Here is a 17,507-nt window from a genome sequence, read left to right as displayed (position 1 = left end):
GAAAAAAAAAAACCTCAGTTAAGTAAAATAAAATTGTAATCAAAACTTTTGGAATTGTAATGATTTCTTTTTTAAAAACAAAAAGTTTTGTTTAAAAAACTTTTTTTTTTAAATTCACCAAAAACTGTTCTGTTTTCTGGAACGTTCGCTACTTTGAGATCCGCAGTTAGCCACCTTATCTCACACCGGCCCTTGAGGACTGGAGTTTGACACCTGTATTCTATTGGCAATTATGAGAGGTTGCCAGGCGACTGTGCCAAAAGGCACTTCTATGTTTCAGAAGCGAGCAGAGTTCAAGCAGAGACTAGGTGTGAGCGTGAGAAGTTTTGAGTACAAGCATTACAAGTTTTGAGAGGAAATACATTAGGTCCTGCTTTCAAAATGAAAATGTAAGCAAAAGTAACAAAAGACACGAAATCCTGTCTTCACACTGTAAATGTGTACTCTTGGATTATGGCACAAAAAAATCCACCAAGTGAGCAGAGAGTTTTGCAAGCGAAGATTTGCTCCGAGCAGAGACCAAAACCCTTTTTGCACTGCAGGGTCCAGCCTGGCCCAGCCCAGCCCGGCTCCATTCGACCCGGTCCTACTGGCGCTATAGGAACCATAGGACCACTCGTTTTGCTTTGAGCGGGATACAAGGTGGAGGGGTGTGTGAGGTTTGCATAAATCGAATTCTTGCTAAGAATTCGATTGGAGGCGATCTCCCCAGTGACCGCAGAACAGTTTCCTTCTTGGGTCTCCCCTCCAGCTCCTTCTATTTGCGCTTTGTTTGTCAGCAAGGCAGTGAAGGGAAACATTTACCTCAGCTTTGCATTTAATGGAAAAAAAAAATCTCATCAGTGTGGTCTGTGAGCTGGACTCGCAGCCAGCTGAACTACTGCTGCAGCTAGCGGGATTTTTCCACTTCAGCAATGTCAAATGTGAAAATCCCCTCATTCAGAGCCTTGCCGATTTCTTATAGGTTCAATTGAAAAACTGTTATTTACATTTACGATTAATATCTTTGGCGGAAGAGGCGATTGTAATCCCAGTGTAGCACACAGTGGAGATTCATCACTCGGATCAACTTCAAAACCCTGAGATTATGATTATGTACAACTGATGCAGACCAGGAAGTTGAGGTATTCATTCTGCATAGTAGATTCATAGTAGCTGGAACACTGATCCACATATTTCATGATTTTGATACTTGCACTTGACAAAATCTTATATTTACTGCTTGTTTCATATTTGGTGTTTCTATGATGTAAAGCACTTTGAAACGCCTTATTGCTGAAAATGTGCTATACAAATAAACTTGACTTGACTCCTCAACTATCACCACATACAAATGAAGACCCTTTTTGAAGGGCAGATTTGAAAGGAAAATTATCTGCTTTGATTCCTCATAGCAGAGAGGAATCAAATCTGCTTTGATTCCTCAAATCTTAGTTGCAGCTCACACCAGCAACTAAGCAGCTCACACCTTGCTTAGTTGACAAAGCATATTGTTTCAGTGAATTGAGAACATAGATCATGTTTCTATGAAGAGAATGTATGCCTGCAAGAAAAACTAACATTGAACTTGAACAGATCTGGTATCTAGTGAATGCATCACTTAATGGGTATGGACCTGGATGAAAGGGAATAGGGGCAACACTGTTCTTTGGCAGAATGGGCATGTGGGGCCTGCCCTGGCAGTGTGTGCCGCTCAGGGTGAGAATTGGACCTCACCCTGCGTAGCACACAGGGTGAGGTAGGACACACAGGGAATGCTAGAGAGGGTCTAGCATTCTGCTGGCAGTAACAGAATGCTAGACCCTCTCACTTCGCTGGCTGCCTCCATTGCCACTTCAGCTGTAAATACATTTGAAATAAAAAAATATTTACCTGCAATTACTGCAAAATTCTGATGAGCAGCATCACCTCCAATCTTTTCGTCTTTGAAGGGAAAAACTGCACCACCTGCAGATAAAACAAATATGTTATCCATTTGAACTAGGACATGTTATTACATTCTCTGATTATCTGAGTGGGATTCTACCAGCTTCTATTTGCCATAGGTCACTAGCAAGGGGCATGGGGGTAATGGTCAGTGGTGAGGCTCCACAGTTGGACTGGACCAGGATTCCATGGATGCTGACTGGAGCAGTCATGCCTGAGCGAAGTGCAGCTTTCAGCGGTGCCACATTATTCAGCTGAACTCTGGATAAGCATCCAACAAAGCCTGGGCTGTTGTAGCGCTCTATTAGAATGGGGTCAATCTGTCCCGTTTCTACAACAAGAAAAGAGGCTGAGATCATCACAAAGTCAGACAAACTATGTATTAACAAGGAACTGTCCAAACTTCTGAAAGGTTCATTGTCATCTTCAAAGTGGATTGTGTTGATTACACCGACAACAAATTTGTGTTTAAATATAAAACTTACATATACTGTATATAAGAATGTATATTACAATACTATATTCCATAGTATTGTATTATTTTGTATTTACTCATTCATTGCTGCCATATTGGGGTGATGGAGAAAGGATTTTGCCCTGCAATTGGTGGGTTGCCGTGTCAATGTTTTAGTTGAAAATCCACACAGGTTTTTATACAAGTAGCAAGAGGTGAGGAACTGAGAGACAAAATCTAACCAACTATGAAAAGCAGCACAGGGATCAATAACTAACAGAACACACAAATGTCTAAAAACTGAGGGTCTACTAAAATAGAAAAATAACCAGAATGGGAAATAATTGTAACTGCTTACTCTATGGTAGCAATGCAATAAAGGAAAAACTGCCAGCCAGGAGAAGACTCACTCAAACAGATATTTACTGATATGAACTATAGCCAAGAACTTGGGCCTGGTCCCAATACTCCATGAAGTGTGTACTCAAAGTGAACAAGGGTTTGAATGTGCAGGTTACAAGCGTGCACAAATTTGAGAATTGGGATAGTGCGCCTCTGTGCCACAGCTTCAACATCCAAAATGGTGGGACTGGCTATTGTTTAGCCCTTTGTGCTGCTAAAAAGTACAACAACAAAAAATTATTTTAAATGTACAGTACAGGTAATTTTGCTTAAAAGACTTGAGTGGAGATATTTGGCTATTCAAGTGTAATTCTTACGACTTGTTGAATACAGAGCAAACTTTGATGTATTTACACATGTGCAGTAGAGTGGAACAAAATGATTTTAATACTTGTGAAAACTTTTTTTTTTGCAACAGACACAGCTTCCTTGGTAAACACTGCCACATTTCCAACAGCAACTTTTTATTGTACAATTATTGTCAAAAGTCTTAAATCTCAAAGGCAATTCTTTCTGCATTGCAGATATATCCAGCTGTTACTCAGAACCATTTCTGATTATGAACAGCTGTGACTTTATAGACAAAAGAATGCAACAAAAAATTCATAAACACCGACATCAAATTTCTTCCCCTATACCCTGAGATGAACATTTATTCAAAAATCAAAATAACTGTAAAGAAAATAAGAACCAAATACATTTATTTTTACATTTAAATTTAAAAATTCTTTATTAATACTAAAGGAAAATTAAATGTTGTAACTCATTAATTCAGTTTCTTCAAAGAGTTATTGTAGATAGTGATGGCTGTTTGCAGGAAAAATCTCCTGTACTGGTCTGTATTATAGCAAATCTGATGAAGACTCTGACAGAAGACACCCTTTTCTCAAGATAGTCTCATGAAGAGGATGGTCAGGGTTGTCCATAACTTTCTTTATTTTATTAAGACTCCTTCTTTGCATCATCATCTCCTGAGGTCCTACAGTCGTCCCCAGAACAGAACCAGCCTTCTTTATCAGGTTAAGCTTTTTTATGTTCCTGCTTTGATTCTGCTGCCCCAACAGATGACAGCAGAAGAGAGGACATTCTCAACAGACTTAAGATCTGCAGCATCTTGTTTCAAACCTTGAAGGATCTTAGCTTCCTCAAAAAGTCCAGACTGCTCTGTTGCATCTCCAGTCCAGTCTTTTGTCCAGATGAAAACTGAGGTATTTATATTCTTCAACCACTTCCACTTCTTCTCCCATGATGGAAATAGGGTTTTATCTAACTCCGTTTATCCTGAAATCAACAATCATCTCCTCTGTTTTGTTTACATTCAAGATTAGATGATAGTTCCCACACCATGACACAAAGCGGTCCACCAGCTCTCTGTACTCAACCTCTTGTCCATCTCTGATACACCCAGTAACTACACAGTCATCTGAGTATTTCTGTAGATGACAGAAGTCAGACTTGTGCTCGAAATTGGAAGTGTAGAGTGAAAAGGAATGGTGAGAGTACAGTCCCCTGTGGTGCTCCTGTGTTGCTGACCACCTGGTTAGACACAAGTCCTTCACTCTCACAAACTGTGGTCTGTTTGTTAGGTAGCCATAGATTCAGGTGATTGTTGAGGCCTCCGCCTGTGTCTTCCGTAGTTTCTGGCAAAGCAAATAAGGCTGAATTGTGTTAAATGCACTGGAGAAATCAAAGAAAATGATCCTCAGTGCTGTCTGCTTTGTCCAGATGACAGAGCTGATCTGCAGCTTCAGGCCTTCAGGACTCTGTGACTGACACCATCCAGACCTGTAGCCTGGTTTTGGTTCAGTCTCTCCAGCTGCCTCTTCACTTCTAGATGCAGAAAAGTGGGCGGTGGAGGCAAAGGGAGCAAAGGGAGATTTAGTTGAAGACAAACTTGTGGAAGCAGAAGAGTCCATGACTGAGGTGGAAGACAGGACATCTGAGGTTTGACAGGAAAGCTGTGAGTCAGAGGAAGGTGGGATGTCTGTATGGCTGGAGACAGGAGAGGATGATGATGAGCTTGTTCCTGAACTGCACCTGTTAAAGAATGCGTTCATCTCTATCCAGACTTCCATCTGTCTGATCCTCCTTTTGCTTGAACCCTTATCACACATCTCTCATATTGTTCCTCTTCAGTTTATTCTCCAGCTTCTTCCTGTATTTCTCTTTGCTGTCTCTAATCTTGACCTTGAGCTTCTTCTGTATACTCAATAACTCTCTGTCTCATTCCCTGAAGGCTCTTTGTTTCTGGTTTAACAGTTCCTTTAGGTCACTGGTGCACAGAGGTTTATACAGTCAGTTACACACTCAGTCATGAGACTGATGTCATCTCCACGTGGCTGGCAGAGAGTAGTCCAATCAGTTGCTTCAAAACAACCCTGGTAGGCTTCTTCTGCTTCCTGTGAACATTTTCTAACAGATCATCTCTTCACCAGCGATGTGTATTCAGAGCAGAGCAGATCATATTTTGATTCGATTTCCCCAAAGGAGACATTGTTTTCTCGGATGGAGCAGCTTAGAACAATAAGATCCAGAGGACCTATTGTTATTCTGCTTAGCAATCCAGAACAGGAACATTTAGTTTATATGCTTCACTCAACCAAGGATAGTTCCTCTGGATCTCAGGATTTCACTCAGCCCAGAGCAGAAATTAGAACAAACTTAGAATCCGGAGAAGCTCATCTAGAGAAACTACTCATTACCTTAGATCAACATTCAGGACCATCTGCTTTGTAGAATCAAACATGGAGAACCAAGATTTAGTTTTATGCCTAACTATTCTTACCAAACATAACGAACCAACATCTATTTTTATTAGATAGATTCCAGAGAAACCCCTATTAGCTATTATTATGGGCAACCAATATGTAGTTCTAGAGTCTAGACTCTAGAACTACATATTGGTTGCCCATAATACGAAAAGCAACACATTCTTCACAAAAGAAAAGCAAGAAAAAATATAAAAAGTTTACAAAAATCCCCTCCATGTTCATCTGTTCATCCGGTTGCCATCTGGAAGGAGAGTCCGTAGCATCCGCTGCAGAACAGCCAGACTTAGAAATAGTTGTCTCCCACTGGCCATCAGATTGCTCAACAATCCCATCATGAAGACTGTCTGAGACTATTTGAAAATAGTAATTATTTACATATTATTTAATTATAGGCACACTTGTGTTTTTGTGTGTGCTCTGGTGGCCAAGCGATGACATTTCATTGCCAATTTTACTTATGTTTCTTTGTGTAGTGACAATAAAATAAGTCTACGTCTAAGAGAGATGTAGGAGTCGGGGATATAATACTGCAGTCATGTCTCCATAAAACACATTATGCTGCATTCCTTATACTCTTACAGAATCCTTGTCAGGGCTTGAAGTTGGAAATGGTTTGAATTTCTTCTTTCCCTCTCCTCTTTGCTCCTGCTCTGCATCCCCAATGCCTCCTTCTAACTCCTCTGTGGTTTCTGGCTTCAGCTGTGGTATTATTTCAGTTTCTCTGATGTTAGTCAGCAACTCCCTCTATAAACCACCTTGTTGCTATGGTTAATGCATCATTAACGCATCATAACAAAACAGCAAAAATATGGAAAATAAGTCCAACTACACTGTATCCAAATAAGGAGCAGCTGTTCAAGTAGAAAGTTTGAAAAAGAGAAAAAAAAGACTCAATGAAAGTACAGAGCTACTCCAATGTGGTGCCACCTTGAGCGGCGCAATTCAAGACAAGATAAATTTTGTTTGACCTAGGATAGCATACAATAAAAATTAAAATAAATAAAGTAATAAGAATAAACATACAACAATAATAACAATCAGCAGCGATAGTTTTAAAGACACGTATTGCTCAGTACATTACTAAATATATATTCAACAATTAAAACGCACAGCTCTAGAGACTATGCATTAAAAAGTCTGATTGCTTTGGGCAGAAAGGACTTGCTGTAGCATTCTTTAGTACATCTGGGCTGCAGTAATCTTTGGCTATGTCTGCTCATAAGGCTGTCTGTTTCAGTCTTTTGAGTCAATTGAAGAATATATAACTTATATAATTATAAGTTTCCATAATTTTTCCATAATTTTTCATAAAAATTATGAAATTAATTTCAAAATTATGTATGAAGTTTATCCTTGTGATGACTTTCTGCAAAATAAATTCAATATAAATATCAAACACCTTAATTTTTTTTAAAGTGAAATCATTTTATTTAAGGAAGTGCTTAAACATTGCAACATCACAAAAGCCCAATAGTTATACCAACATATTCATAGCGTATTTTAATATATTAAACTCCTCTTGCATTTGTAACATTTTCTGCTTTACTTTCTTCAGTTAGTTTCTGTGCCTAGTCGTTTTTCATTTCTTCCTTTTTTCTGCTCAGTTTTTCATATCAAGATAGATGTTGACCCTTTGCACATCACGCTCTCCAGACCTCCGCCCACTATGCCTTGACAGACATCAAAACAATCAGTGTGCTCCTTTAAAGCTAGTCTAAAATCAGACATCTTTAACCTAATAACGCTTCCATTTATATATAAATCATTGATTTATATCAGTGACGATACAAATATTTATATCATCACTGATAGAAATCACTGATGACTATTTGTAAATCATCACTTATATCATCAGTGATTTATATCAGTGATGTAAATCACTGGTGTGAAATCAGGCAAAGTTCACAATTTGATCAACACGCAACGAGGGAGGTTTCTAATATATCAAGAAGGAAAGCTGCACAAATGATGGTTTTAACAGAACAAACCCACACAATCAGAACACTAAAAAATAGCCCACTATGGTTTGTTTTGGAGCAAGATGGTGACATCTGGATGACCTGAAAAAATAATTCTTAATATGTCGGAAACCAAAGCAGCATACACCTACACAAATGGAGCTCTAACCACTCAGTCCTACTGAAAATTTTCACATGGGTGGGGTGTCAGCTCACTCAGCGGGTGTAGGACAAAATAATCATTCTGAAATGCTCTACAACAACCTCTAAGGCACAAAATCAGATCCATAGTCCAGCAGATATTACTCTGGATTTCTAGTTCTTCAAGTATCAGACTAAAAATTAATTAACACAATTTGAAAACAAATGTTGCAGGAGCTTTGAGTTGTGGAACTTTACCAATATATAGGTCTTAAAAATATATCAATTATCCTCTAGAAAAACACTTATTCACAACCTCTCAACAAACTTACCATAAACCTTTCCAAGAAAGATACTTTTGACCAAGCTGAACTGTGTGTCAGAAGACTCAGGCAGGGTGTGTGTCGACACAGTGTAGTGGTCAAGCTAGTGAAAACAGAGAAAAGGAGAAGTTTATTTGATTTTTATACATCTTTTTAAAGGATTTTTTCGGCTCTAGTGGCCTTTATTTCACAATAGACTGATAGGAAATGGGTTGTAAGAGAGAGACAGACTCGAACCGCTGAGGACTTACGGGTTGGGTGCTCCATCACCTGCTTGACCACCATGCCTGATGTTTTATATTTCTGTACATAATGTAGATGTTTTCTTTGTTTTCTTTTGGGGGGAAGGCCAAAATATGACATCTTTTGGGAATTGGAACTATTTAAATAAATTGTATGAATAAAATAAAATTGTTAGATGTGCTTTTTCCAGCTGCATATCACTTATCAGTTTGGTTAGGATATTAAGCTTTGATGCATATAATAATAGGGTTAGGACTTTTGTTTTACAATTTTGGTCACTAATTCTAGTAGAAATAAGAACTTAATTTAAAGTGGTTGGTCTACTGGGATGTGCTGTGGTGACGCAGGGTTTAACCCTTGTGCGTGCGAGGACTGAGGCAAAAGTAGAGGACTATGGCAAATGATACAAGCTTTACGTGTGTGGGGTCGGTTGGACCCCATTTCCACATACAAGGGTTAAGCACAACCCACATATGGAGGCCTTAGTCCTTGACACGGCTGTTGCAGGTTCGATTCCTGGCCTGGTGGTCTTTGCTGCATGTCTTCCCCTTCTCTCATTACCCACTTTCCTGTCAATTCACTATCAAATAAAGGCCACTGTAGTCAATAAAAGCTTTGAAAAAATTGGTTGGTTTGAACAAAGCCCTTAAGGGAAAACTTAGATCAAACATTCTAGCTGATGGCCAAGATGCTTCTTATCCCAGAGCTACTTGTAGTCATACTCATAATCTAATTTAACCCTGTATATCTGACCATTATAAAACTTCATCTCCACAGTCGTATCCGGGTCATAACAATCCTTAGGCTTCATTCTCAACAGCTAGAACTGTGAGTTAATAAGCTCTGAAGCTTTGCACGAAGAATAAAACCTCTCTACTCTTGGTCTTTCTGGATCCATAAATGTGTCTGTATGAATCTATGTGATGTTGGTTTGTGTTGGCTGCGTGTATCAGACTATTTTACCAAAAAAGAATGAGCGCTAGTGTGCTAAAACTACCACCGATCATCATAGAGATGGACGATGTGTGTCGGAGTTTGCCTTGCATCTTTGCATTCCTCTAGTTACTATAAATCTGTGAACTCATTTGTGCAAACATACAGCGCTCTGGGACATGTTGATTGTCAGAGAAGTAAGTGTCATTCTTATAGGGAAAAAATGATTACTCTATCTTATGTGGTTCAAATTCTACAGGCAATTGAAAATAGGTGCAAATGGGAGTGCTGGCACTCCCATCGGAACTAAAGGGTTAAAGGGATTACGTTTTGTTGAAGATTTGGTTATACAGCACAAGTCAAGAATCCATCTTCAACCTACTAGAATTTCTGGCACACTTTCACTATGAATGATCAACTTTAGCCATGTTAAACACTACCAGCTGGATGAGTGCCCCAACCTGCAGTCGAATCTCCCTCAGATTCCTTGTTATGTTGACAGAGTGCGGCTGACCATTGGCCATGTTGCGATGGTCAATATCTATGGTGTAAGGTTCTACAAGTCCACCAAGACTGTACCGGACCTGGAGAGAGCCTACACACAAGTAGACACGTTTTATGTAAACAGACAAATTTTTTACTGGCAAATAAAAGGTGTGTTAACAAGCCCACCATTGTGTCGCAGCACCACTGCCATGTAGTCCTGGGTCCTTGAACTAATGTACACAAGAATGCTTGGAGCACTGTATGTACTGAAACTGAAGACCAGTTCCTCCTGGGTGAGGTTGGTTTCCCCTAAATAGGCAAGGTTTGAAAAGCTCCTTGGGTCGCCTAGCAACAATCCGCCATGATCCAACAGAAAGTCATAGCGTACCATGGTTCCTGCCTCAAAATACCCTCCTACGTCTGACATGTACACACACCACACACAGAAGAAGCAACCAAAAAAGGGGGAATTAAAAATACACCTTCATTAAATATAATCCAGTATATAAAAATGTGAAAGATTGTACCATCAGTGCAGAAGGGTCCATCATATGCACTGAGAGAGCAGTCACATGAGTATCCATTGTATTGCTCCACACACCTTCCGCCATTCCTGCAGTGCATTTTGTAGGTGCTACAATGGCCCTGACAGCCTGGCTTCACTCCTGGAGTCACCTTTGCCCTTTCTTCCAGATCAAAGAAGATCCCATTTATTTTCAGAGACCTCATGCAGCCCAGGAAGCCCCTTTGGCCACTCAAAGCACCTGATGACATCACAGATAAAACATATTAGTGTGACTTAGACAAAAGCTGCTGTTTCATACTGCTGACAAAACTCTATGTGTCTGAAGTGGCCCCGACTTTCAGTCATTTTGCCTGTGTGGCATACACAAAAAGTAATGGTTTCTATTATTATTATTATTATTATTATTATTATTATTATTATTATTTTCTTTTGCTATTTTGATATTGAATTAATTGATATGGGTTTTTTATGTATATTTCCAGTTTCAAGATTTGGTTTCTATTGTAATTGACTTTATTGCAGTAGCAGAAAGCTACCAGTAGGAGGCAGTGTGCTCTCGTAATCGCTCCAGAATCTGTATAACTGACAACCGGCTTCAGAACAGATTCCAGGAGAATTTGAGAAGTACGATGCTGTGTCTGCCCTGTTACTTCAACCTGTTCTATCTGGTTCACAGGAAAAATCAGGGTCTATTACACCGACACCAGCTCTGGTGCGTGTAACAGATTCTATTGACTGCTTGCTGTTTTCTTGAGCAATGCGGTAAGCCTGGGACATCTGTTTTGACCATTTTTGTGCATATCCCCTGGGTGTTACTGGATTAGTCTCTTTAAACAGCCCAAATAAGGGTGCGTTCACACTGCAGCCTGAAGTGACTCAATTCCGATTTTTTGGCAATTCCGATTTTTTTGCCGGGGCCGTTCACACTGCCAGTAAATGCGACCTGTATGCGTTCTGCAGTGTAAACGGGCAAACGACCTGAAAGTGTCCCGCATGCGCAGTGGAGGGTGCAATAGCGTCAGCATTCTAAGTGTTCTGCCAACTGCCATAAAAAGAAGAAGTGCTCAGTATTTGTGGAAGTAAACATGGAGGCTAATGGTGGAGCTTAGCTTACATATTTGAAGTTGTTATCCAGCCGGAGCAACATATTATCAACTTAATCCTTATATAGTCCGTCATGGTTGTTGTTTTTCTTCCCACTTGCACATATCAGGACTCAGAATAGTGAGATTTGTTGAGAAACAGTGACGTTCAGTTCGGATGAATGCGACCTGGACGTTAGGTCGCATTTGAATCGGATACGTATCGGATATGGGTCAGATTCGAAAAAGAATCCGACCTGTGCTGTTCACACTGCCATGAAAAGATCGGATACAGGTCGCATTACGTCAAAAAAACCGGAATTGAGTCACTTCAGGCTGCAGTGTGAACGCACCCTAAGGGATCAACTGGCAGCCGTAGGGGTGGTGGCTGAACATCAAATAATAAGGTGAGAAACCAGTGGACTCATGTCTCGTACAATTGTATGCATGTACAATTTGTGAGAGATGGTCCTTCTAATGCTCCTTCAATCAGGGACAGTCTTTTGGTTTAATAGACGATAGTCGATGCACAGCTGCAGTGTCCCATCCTTTTTTCTCACACACACAACTGGAGCTAAATATGGGGATTTAGATTTTACTATCCACCCTTTTGGCAGGAGATCTTGGATGTACTCTGACTTATTTTAGCAGTGGTTTGGGTACACTGGTATACGCTCTCTGAACAGGAATATCATCTTTGACAGTGACTGACATTTGAAGATTTGGTATGCAACCAATGTCGCTTTCATTTTGAACAAAGACTGTTGACTCTTCGTAGAGCATCTCTGTCACTTTCTCCTTCAGTTCCTCCTCCACATGGCTAAGGTCAACTGGTGGGGGTGCCACTGAGTGGAATTTTCATCAGCAGTTGCAGTAGTCGTGCTGCTGATCTTCACAGTAGTTTCTGGCTGGTCCCCAGCATCATCAATAGGTGAGTACGTCTCTACCACTCTTGATTGACTGAATCCAACCTAAAGTAGTCTGTTGGGGCAGGACTATGTCATGTTTTTGTTGTTTCCAACAGGAACAAACAAAGTAGTTAGCTCTGAATTTCAAACAAACCCCCTCCAACATCCAACTCTTGTGGGGTTGCACCCTCTTCACCTGGCTCTAAAGGGACAAGGCAGTCAGAAGGGTCCATATTACATGGGACCCTGCATTTTATCCATGAAACTTGCCCTGCTGGAATGATGACATCATGTCGGCCAACCTTGAGGCACCCCTGTTGTATGCTGGGTTTAGTGGTGGATATGCAATTCACTATCCTCTCAGCTTTATCTTTTGAGATTGAGATGGCCCCACAGAATAACATTATGAGTGTTGGAGTGTTGGCTTGTTTTGTTGTCCCAGGATCAGTTCATCCACTACATAGAAACCAAGTAGGGGTCTTTCAATGGACAGACTGCTCACCAGAAAAGCTCTGTACCTCTGTACCTGTAGGGGTCAGCCAATCTGCTGACCCCTAATCATCAGATTGGGGTCTTCATTTCCAGGTAGATTTACAGTTATGGCAACCCATCCATCAAATGGAATCAGATCCCCATTGACAGCATATACTTGTAATTCACTTTCATCTTCATTGTTCAGTAGTCCAGAGGTTGAATGTCAATATTTGGCAAATGTTTGTTTTTCCAGGTGCAATCAATCATGCTGACTTGGGCCCCCGTGTCTAGTAATGCATTTACATCTAGTCCATTAAGGTAGCACTGGATCAGACCTTTTCTCTCAATCAGCCTTGCAACCTGTTCATTTTTCTTGATTACTGAGTCCTGTGACAAATTAGCACTATTTTCTTTTCTCTGAGATGGTCTCTTTGTCACCCCAGCTGTGGAGACAGGGGTATCTTGTAGACTTGATGTTGTCTTTGGTTGGGGCTGGACCCCGGTCACTGGTTGTCCCTTCTCCAGTGACCGGCTGTAGTTTTCCTGCTGCTGCAACCTTTTGAGGCAGCCAACAGCGCTGTGACCCTCTACACCACAAAAGAAACAATGGTTACAATTTGATGAGCCATTTTCAACACAGGTGGGACAGCTGTTTGCTCTCTGTCTCCTCACCTGACCTATTCTTCTTTGTGAACACTGGCAGGCTTGCTCAAACTGTTGTGCTCTTGCACCTTGTTTCAAAGAAGCCACCATTTGAGTGAGAGCATCAATTCTTGAGGTTAGCTGGTTGATGATGTCAGTGTCGACAACTGACTTGCTCCTCTGGTGTGCTGCATGTTGTTCTAGTGGTGTGTCGGTGTCAAACTGTGCACTGCGGACAGTGGCGAGGTTCTGACAGGGTACAGGTCCTAATCTTTGTCGTCTCTCATTTTCCTCACTTGTTATCCTCATTACATGCCTTAGGATTTTCTCGTCTTTGACATCAGGTTCAGCCAAGAGGGATTTCAGCTCCCTTCGAATGTCATTGTGTTTATGCCCGAGCCCCTGATAAACAGTGTGTAAGAATACATCTTGAACTGTTGCCTTGCTGTACTTAATACTGGCATCAGGGAGGTTAGAAGTGAACATTATTCGCTGTTTTAGTCCCATTACTCTGTAAAGAAACTGTTGTGGAGTCTCACTGTCAAGCTGTTTGGTGCAAATCAACTCTTGAAACAGTTCAGCGCTATTCTTCTCCCTCAGATGAGATTGTAGAAATCCCTTCAGCTCTGTAACTTTCATATCACCTTTGTTTATCAACATGTCTTTGAAGTTACCTGGTTTAATTATCTTGAGCATAGCCTGGACAATATCAGAGTCAGCAAAGTTATTTTGAATCCCCTTGTCAATTTGTCTACACACATTACTGTAGGATATGTCAGATGAATCATCACCAATCTGGCCACCTTGAATCTTAAATTCTCTCCGGGGAAGAAATGAAAGTTCTCTGATGGGGACAAATTGTTCATATTGCTGCTGGTGGTTGCCATTTGGCCCGCTTTCCACTTTAAGGTCTCGGGATGCCCCAACTCTGGTAGCTGCAAACTGAGGTGAAGCTGGGTTTGTAACCGAAGGGTCAACACACTGCATCAGCTTTTTGCCCAGGTCTGTGTAGCTTAACAGAATTGTTTGCAAATCATCATTTAGTATGGATGCTGTTGGATTTACTGCAGCTGTGTTAGTGTTGTCATATGTAGTGACAGCAATGTTTGTTTGAGCTGCAGACATTTTGTCTGAGTAATGTATGGTAGTAGGTGGACTCAGGTCACTAACCACACCCTGTGTTGTGTTAGAGGATTTAGTAAGAGTTATGTTATATGGTTCAACAATGGCATTAACATCAACATCAGAAACCTTCTCTGCCAACATTACTTTACGTACTTGGACCACTTTGTCAATAGTGGTCAACCAATAATTTAACCATCCCTTTGTCCTCTGACTCACAGAGAGGTTTTACTGTACATGAATGCATTAATGTATTCCAGGCAGCCCTCAGGATCATCATCTCTAGCATAGACAGATCTTTGTCAGGCACAGGACCAACATGTTTGGCGATCTGAAAGAGTTCGCTTGCAGACAGGTTCGGAAGACTTTTCCTAATGTCTCACACCAGGCCTTTTCATCCAACATCCGACTAGTTGCTCTCTTCCCTTCTCACACTCAGTCTCAAAGGCCAACCACTGACCCCTGTCAAGACAGTCTCTCCTTTTAGTACTCCAAATTGTAGTAGAAACTGCTCGCTCCTGGTCCCAGTCATCAATATTTGGATCAGCTCCTGACCAGTGGGTGGTGCCGATCCCGGACAAGCCCCCAAGAATCTGTGACACGCACCAGGGCTGGTGTCGGTGTAACAGACGCTGATTTTTCTCTACTAACCTGTAAACAATATAGAACAGGTTAAAATAATGAGGTAGACACAACTTCCTACTTTTCAAATCTTCATGGAATCTCTTATTAGACATTGTGTCAATGTTATTTTTCTGGCATTCATTTGTCAACCTGCTTATTTCTGTAATGAACCGTTTCTTTTTATCCTTCCATAAAAAGGCACAACTTGTTTTACCCTTCTACACACTTCATCGCTATTGCTGAGACGCTTTACCAGGTTGAGAAAGAGTCACATGCCGTTAGACAAAAGGCCCATTTTACAGAGTTAGATCTATGATTCTGTTAGACACTAAGGCTCATTCCTCAGAGAAACAGAAACTTATCAGGCCACAGAGACATGGTGTGATTTCAGGGAGTGTCTTCAGTCCATGTAATCAGCTGCCTGCTCCTCAGACGCTGCAGACTTTTTTAGAAACTCTTCTCGGATGTAATGGTAAAGCGTCTCCTTTCAGCGCTGAAAGTTAAAATAAGTAAAGCCTGAATGCTTTTCTTGGCTGATTTTATGCTCCATGTGTCAATACAAATTAAGATTCATCGATCAGGATTTTCATTCTTAACACTATCCAGTATTTTACTGTACAATATACAATGGATTTGTATTTCTTTTCTTTCCTTCTGTACATAAACATTCTCATAGAAATACCTATGGCTAAACAGATCACAGGTAACATATTCATAACTGATAACTAACGTAAATTAAACAATATGTACATAAAACCTCAGCTAACTACAGTCATATGAAAAAGTTTGGGCACCCCTATTAATTTTAATCATTTTTATTTCTAAATATTTGGGTGTTTGCAACATCTATTTCAGTTTGATATATCTAATAACTGATGGACGCAGTAATATTTCAGTATTGAAATAAGGTTTATTGTACTAACAGAAAATGTGCAATATGCATCAAAACTAAATTTGACAGGTGCAAAAATTTGGGTACTCTTGTCATTTTATTGATTTGAATACTCCTAACTACTTTTCACTGACTTACTGATGCACAAAATTGGTTTGGTAACCTCATTAAGCTTTGAACTTCATAGCCAGGTGTATCCAATTATGAGAAAAGGTATTTAATGTGGCCAAATGCAAGATGTTCCCCTATTTGAATCTCCTCTGAAGAGTGGCATCATGGGCACCTCAAAACAGCTCTCAAATTATCTCAAAACAAAGATTGTTCAACATAGTTGTTTAGGGGAAGGATAGAAAAAGTTGTCTGAGATTTCAGCTGTGAGTTTCCACTGTGAGGAGCACAGTAAGGAAATGGAAGACCACTGGGACAGTTCTTGTTAAGCCCAGAAGTGGCAGGCCAAGAAAAATATCAGAGAGGCAGAGAAGAAGAATGGGGAGAACTGTCAAGGACAACCCACAGACCCCCTCCAAAGACCTGCAGCATCATCTTGCTGCAGATGGTTTCACTGTTCAACAATTCAGCGCACTTTGCACAAGGAGAAGCTGTATGGGAGAGTGATGCGAAAGAAGTCGTTTCTGCAAGAACGCCACAAACAGAGCCGCTTGAGGTATGCATAAGCACATTTGGACGAGCCAGCTTAATTTTGGAATAAGGTTCTATGGACTGATGAAACAAAGATTGAGTTGTTTGGTCATAAAAAAGGCGCTATGCATGGCGGCAAAAAACACAGCATTCCAAGAAAAACACTTGCTACCCACTGTAAAATTTGGTGGAGGTTCCATCATGCTTTGGGGCTATGTGGCCAATGCCGGCACTGGGAATCTTGTTAAAGTTGAGGGTCACATGGATTCCACTCAATATCAACAGATTCTTGAGATTAATGTTCAAGAATCAGTTACAAAGTTGAAGTTACGCTGGAGATGGATATTTCAGCAAGACAATGATCCAAAACGCCGCTCCAAATCTACTCCGGCATTCATGCAGAGGAACAATTACAATGTTCTGGAATGGCCATCCCAGTCCCCAGACCTCAATATCATTGAGCATCTGTGGGATGATTTGAAGCGGGCTGTCCATGCTCGGCGACCACCAAATTTAACTGAACTGGAATTGTTTTGTAAAGAGGAATGGTCAAAAATACCTTCATCCAGGATCTCATTAAAAGCTACAGGAAGCGACTAGAGGCCGTTATTTTTTGCAAAAGGAGGATCTACTAAATATTAATGCCACTTTTCTGTTGAGGTGCCCATACTTTTGCACCTGTCAAATTTTGTGTTAATGCGTACTGCACATTTTTTTTCAGTCCAGTAAACCTCATTTCAATACTGAAATATTACTGTTTCCATAAGTTATTGGCTGTATCAAACTGAAATAGCTGTTGCAAACATCCAAGTATTTAGAGATAAAATGAATAAGATTAATAGGGGTGCCCAACCTTTTTCATATGACTGTAGGACAGCAGTCGCTCTTTTCCCTTCCGGCGCCCGTTAGTTCAGTTGCTATGACAAAGGTAAACAAAACACTAAAACACTCTATAAAAACT

At 40.5% G+C, this 17,507-nt stretch overlaps 2 protein-coding genes across 2 annotated transcripts in view; both read right to left on the bottom strand.

Annotated features, from left to right (window-relative positions):
• Nucleotides 1–17,507, bottom strand: part of LOC106964736 (contactin-associated protein-like 2) — an 89,879-nt gene that overhangs the window by 25,168 nt on the left and 47,204 nt on the right. The window contains exons 13-18 of the mRNA XM_015060415.1: nucleotides 10,165–10,401; nucleotides 9,824–10,057; nucleotides 9,613–9,746; nucleotides 7,985–8,078; nucleotides 2,027–2,257; nucleotides 1,873–1,947 (exon numbers count right to left, since the gene is read on the bottom strand). Of these exons, the coding sequence (XP_014915901.1) occupies nucleotides 1,873–1,947; nucleotides 2,027–2,257; nucleotides 7,985–8,078; nucleotides 9,613–9,746; nucleotides 9,824–10,057; nucleotides 10,165–10,401 (1,005 nt within the window). The remainder of the gene's footprint in view (nucleotides 1–1,872; nucleotides 1,948–2,026; nucleotides 2,258–7,984; nucleotides 8,079–9,612; nucleotides 9,747–9,823; nucleotides 10,058–10,164; nucleotides 10,402–17,507) is intronic.
• On the bottom strand, nucleotides 11,536–15,502 carry LOC106964737 (uncharacterized). The gene is made up of 2 exons (XM_015060416.1): nucleotides 12,706–15,502; nucleotides 11,536–12,665 (listed from the first exon to the last, which is right to left on the bottom strand). Exon 1 carries the CDS (start codon nucleotides 14,533–14,535, stop codon nucleotides 12,829–12,831), a length of 1,707 nt encoding a protein of 568 aa, XP_014915902.1. The 5' UTR covers nucleotides 14,536–15,502; the 3' UTR covers nucleotides 11,536–12,665; nucleotides 12,706–12,828.

This window comes from Poecilia latipinna, unplaced genomic scaffold (genome assembly GCF_001443285.1).
Source record: "Poecilia latipinna isolate Pla-1442-1.1 unplaced genomic scaffold, P_latipinna-1.0 Scaffold1711, whole genome shotgun sequence".
Taxonomy (NCBI): domain Eukaryota; kingdom Metazoa; phylum Chordata; class Actinopteri; order Cyprinodontiformes; family Poeciliidae; genus Poecilia; species Poecilia latipinna.
Note: the sequence above shows the minus strand (reverse complement) of the source record. Positions and strands in the feature narration are given on the sequence as shown.

Coding starts and splice junctions, on each gene's coding strand:
- LOC106964737 (XM_015060416.1), bottom strand. CDS start 14,535: ATGTTGGCAGAGAAGGTTTCTGATGTTGATGTTAATGCCATTGTTGAA.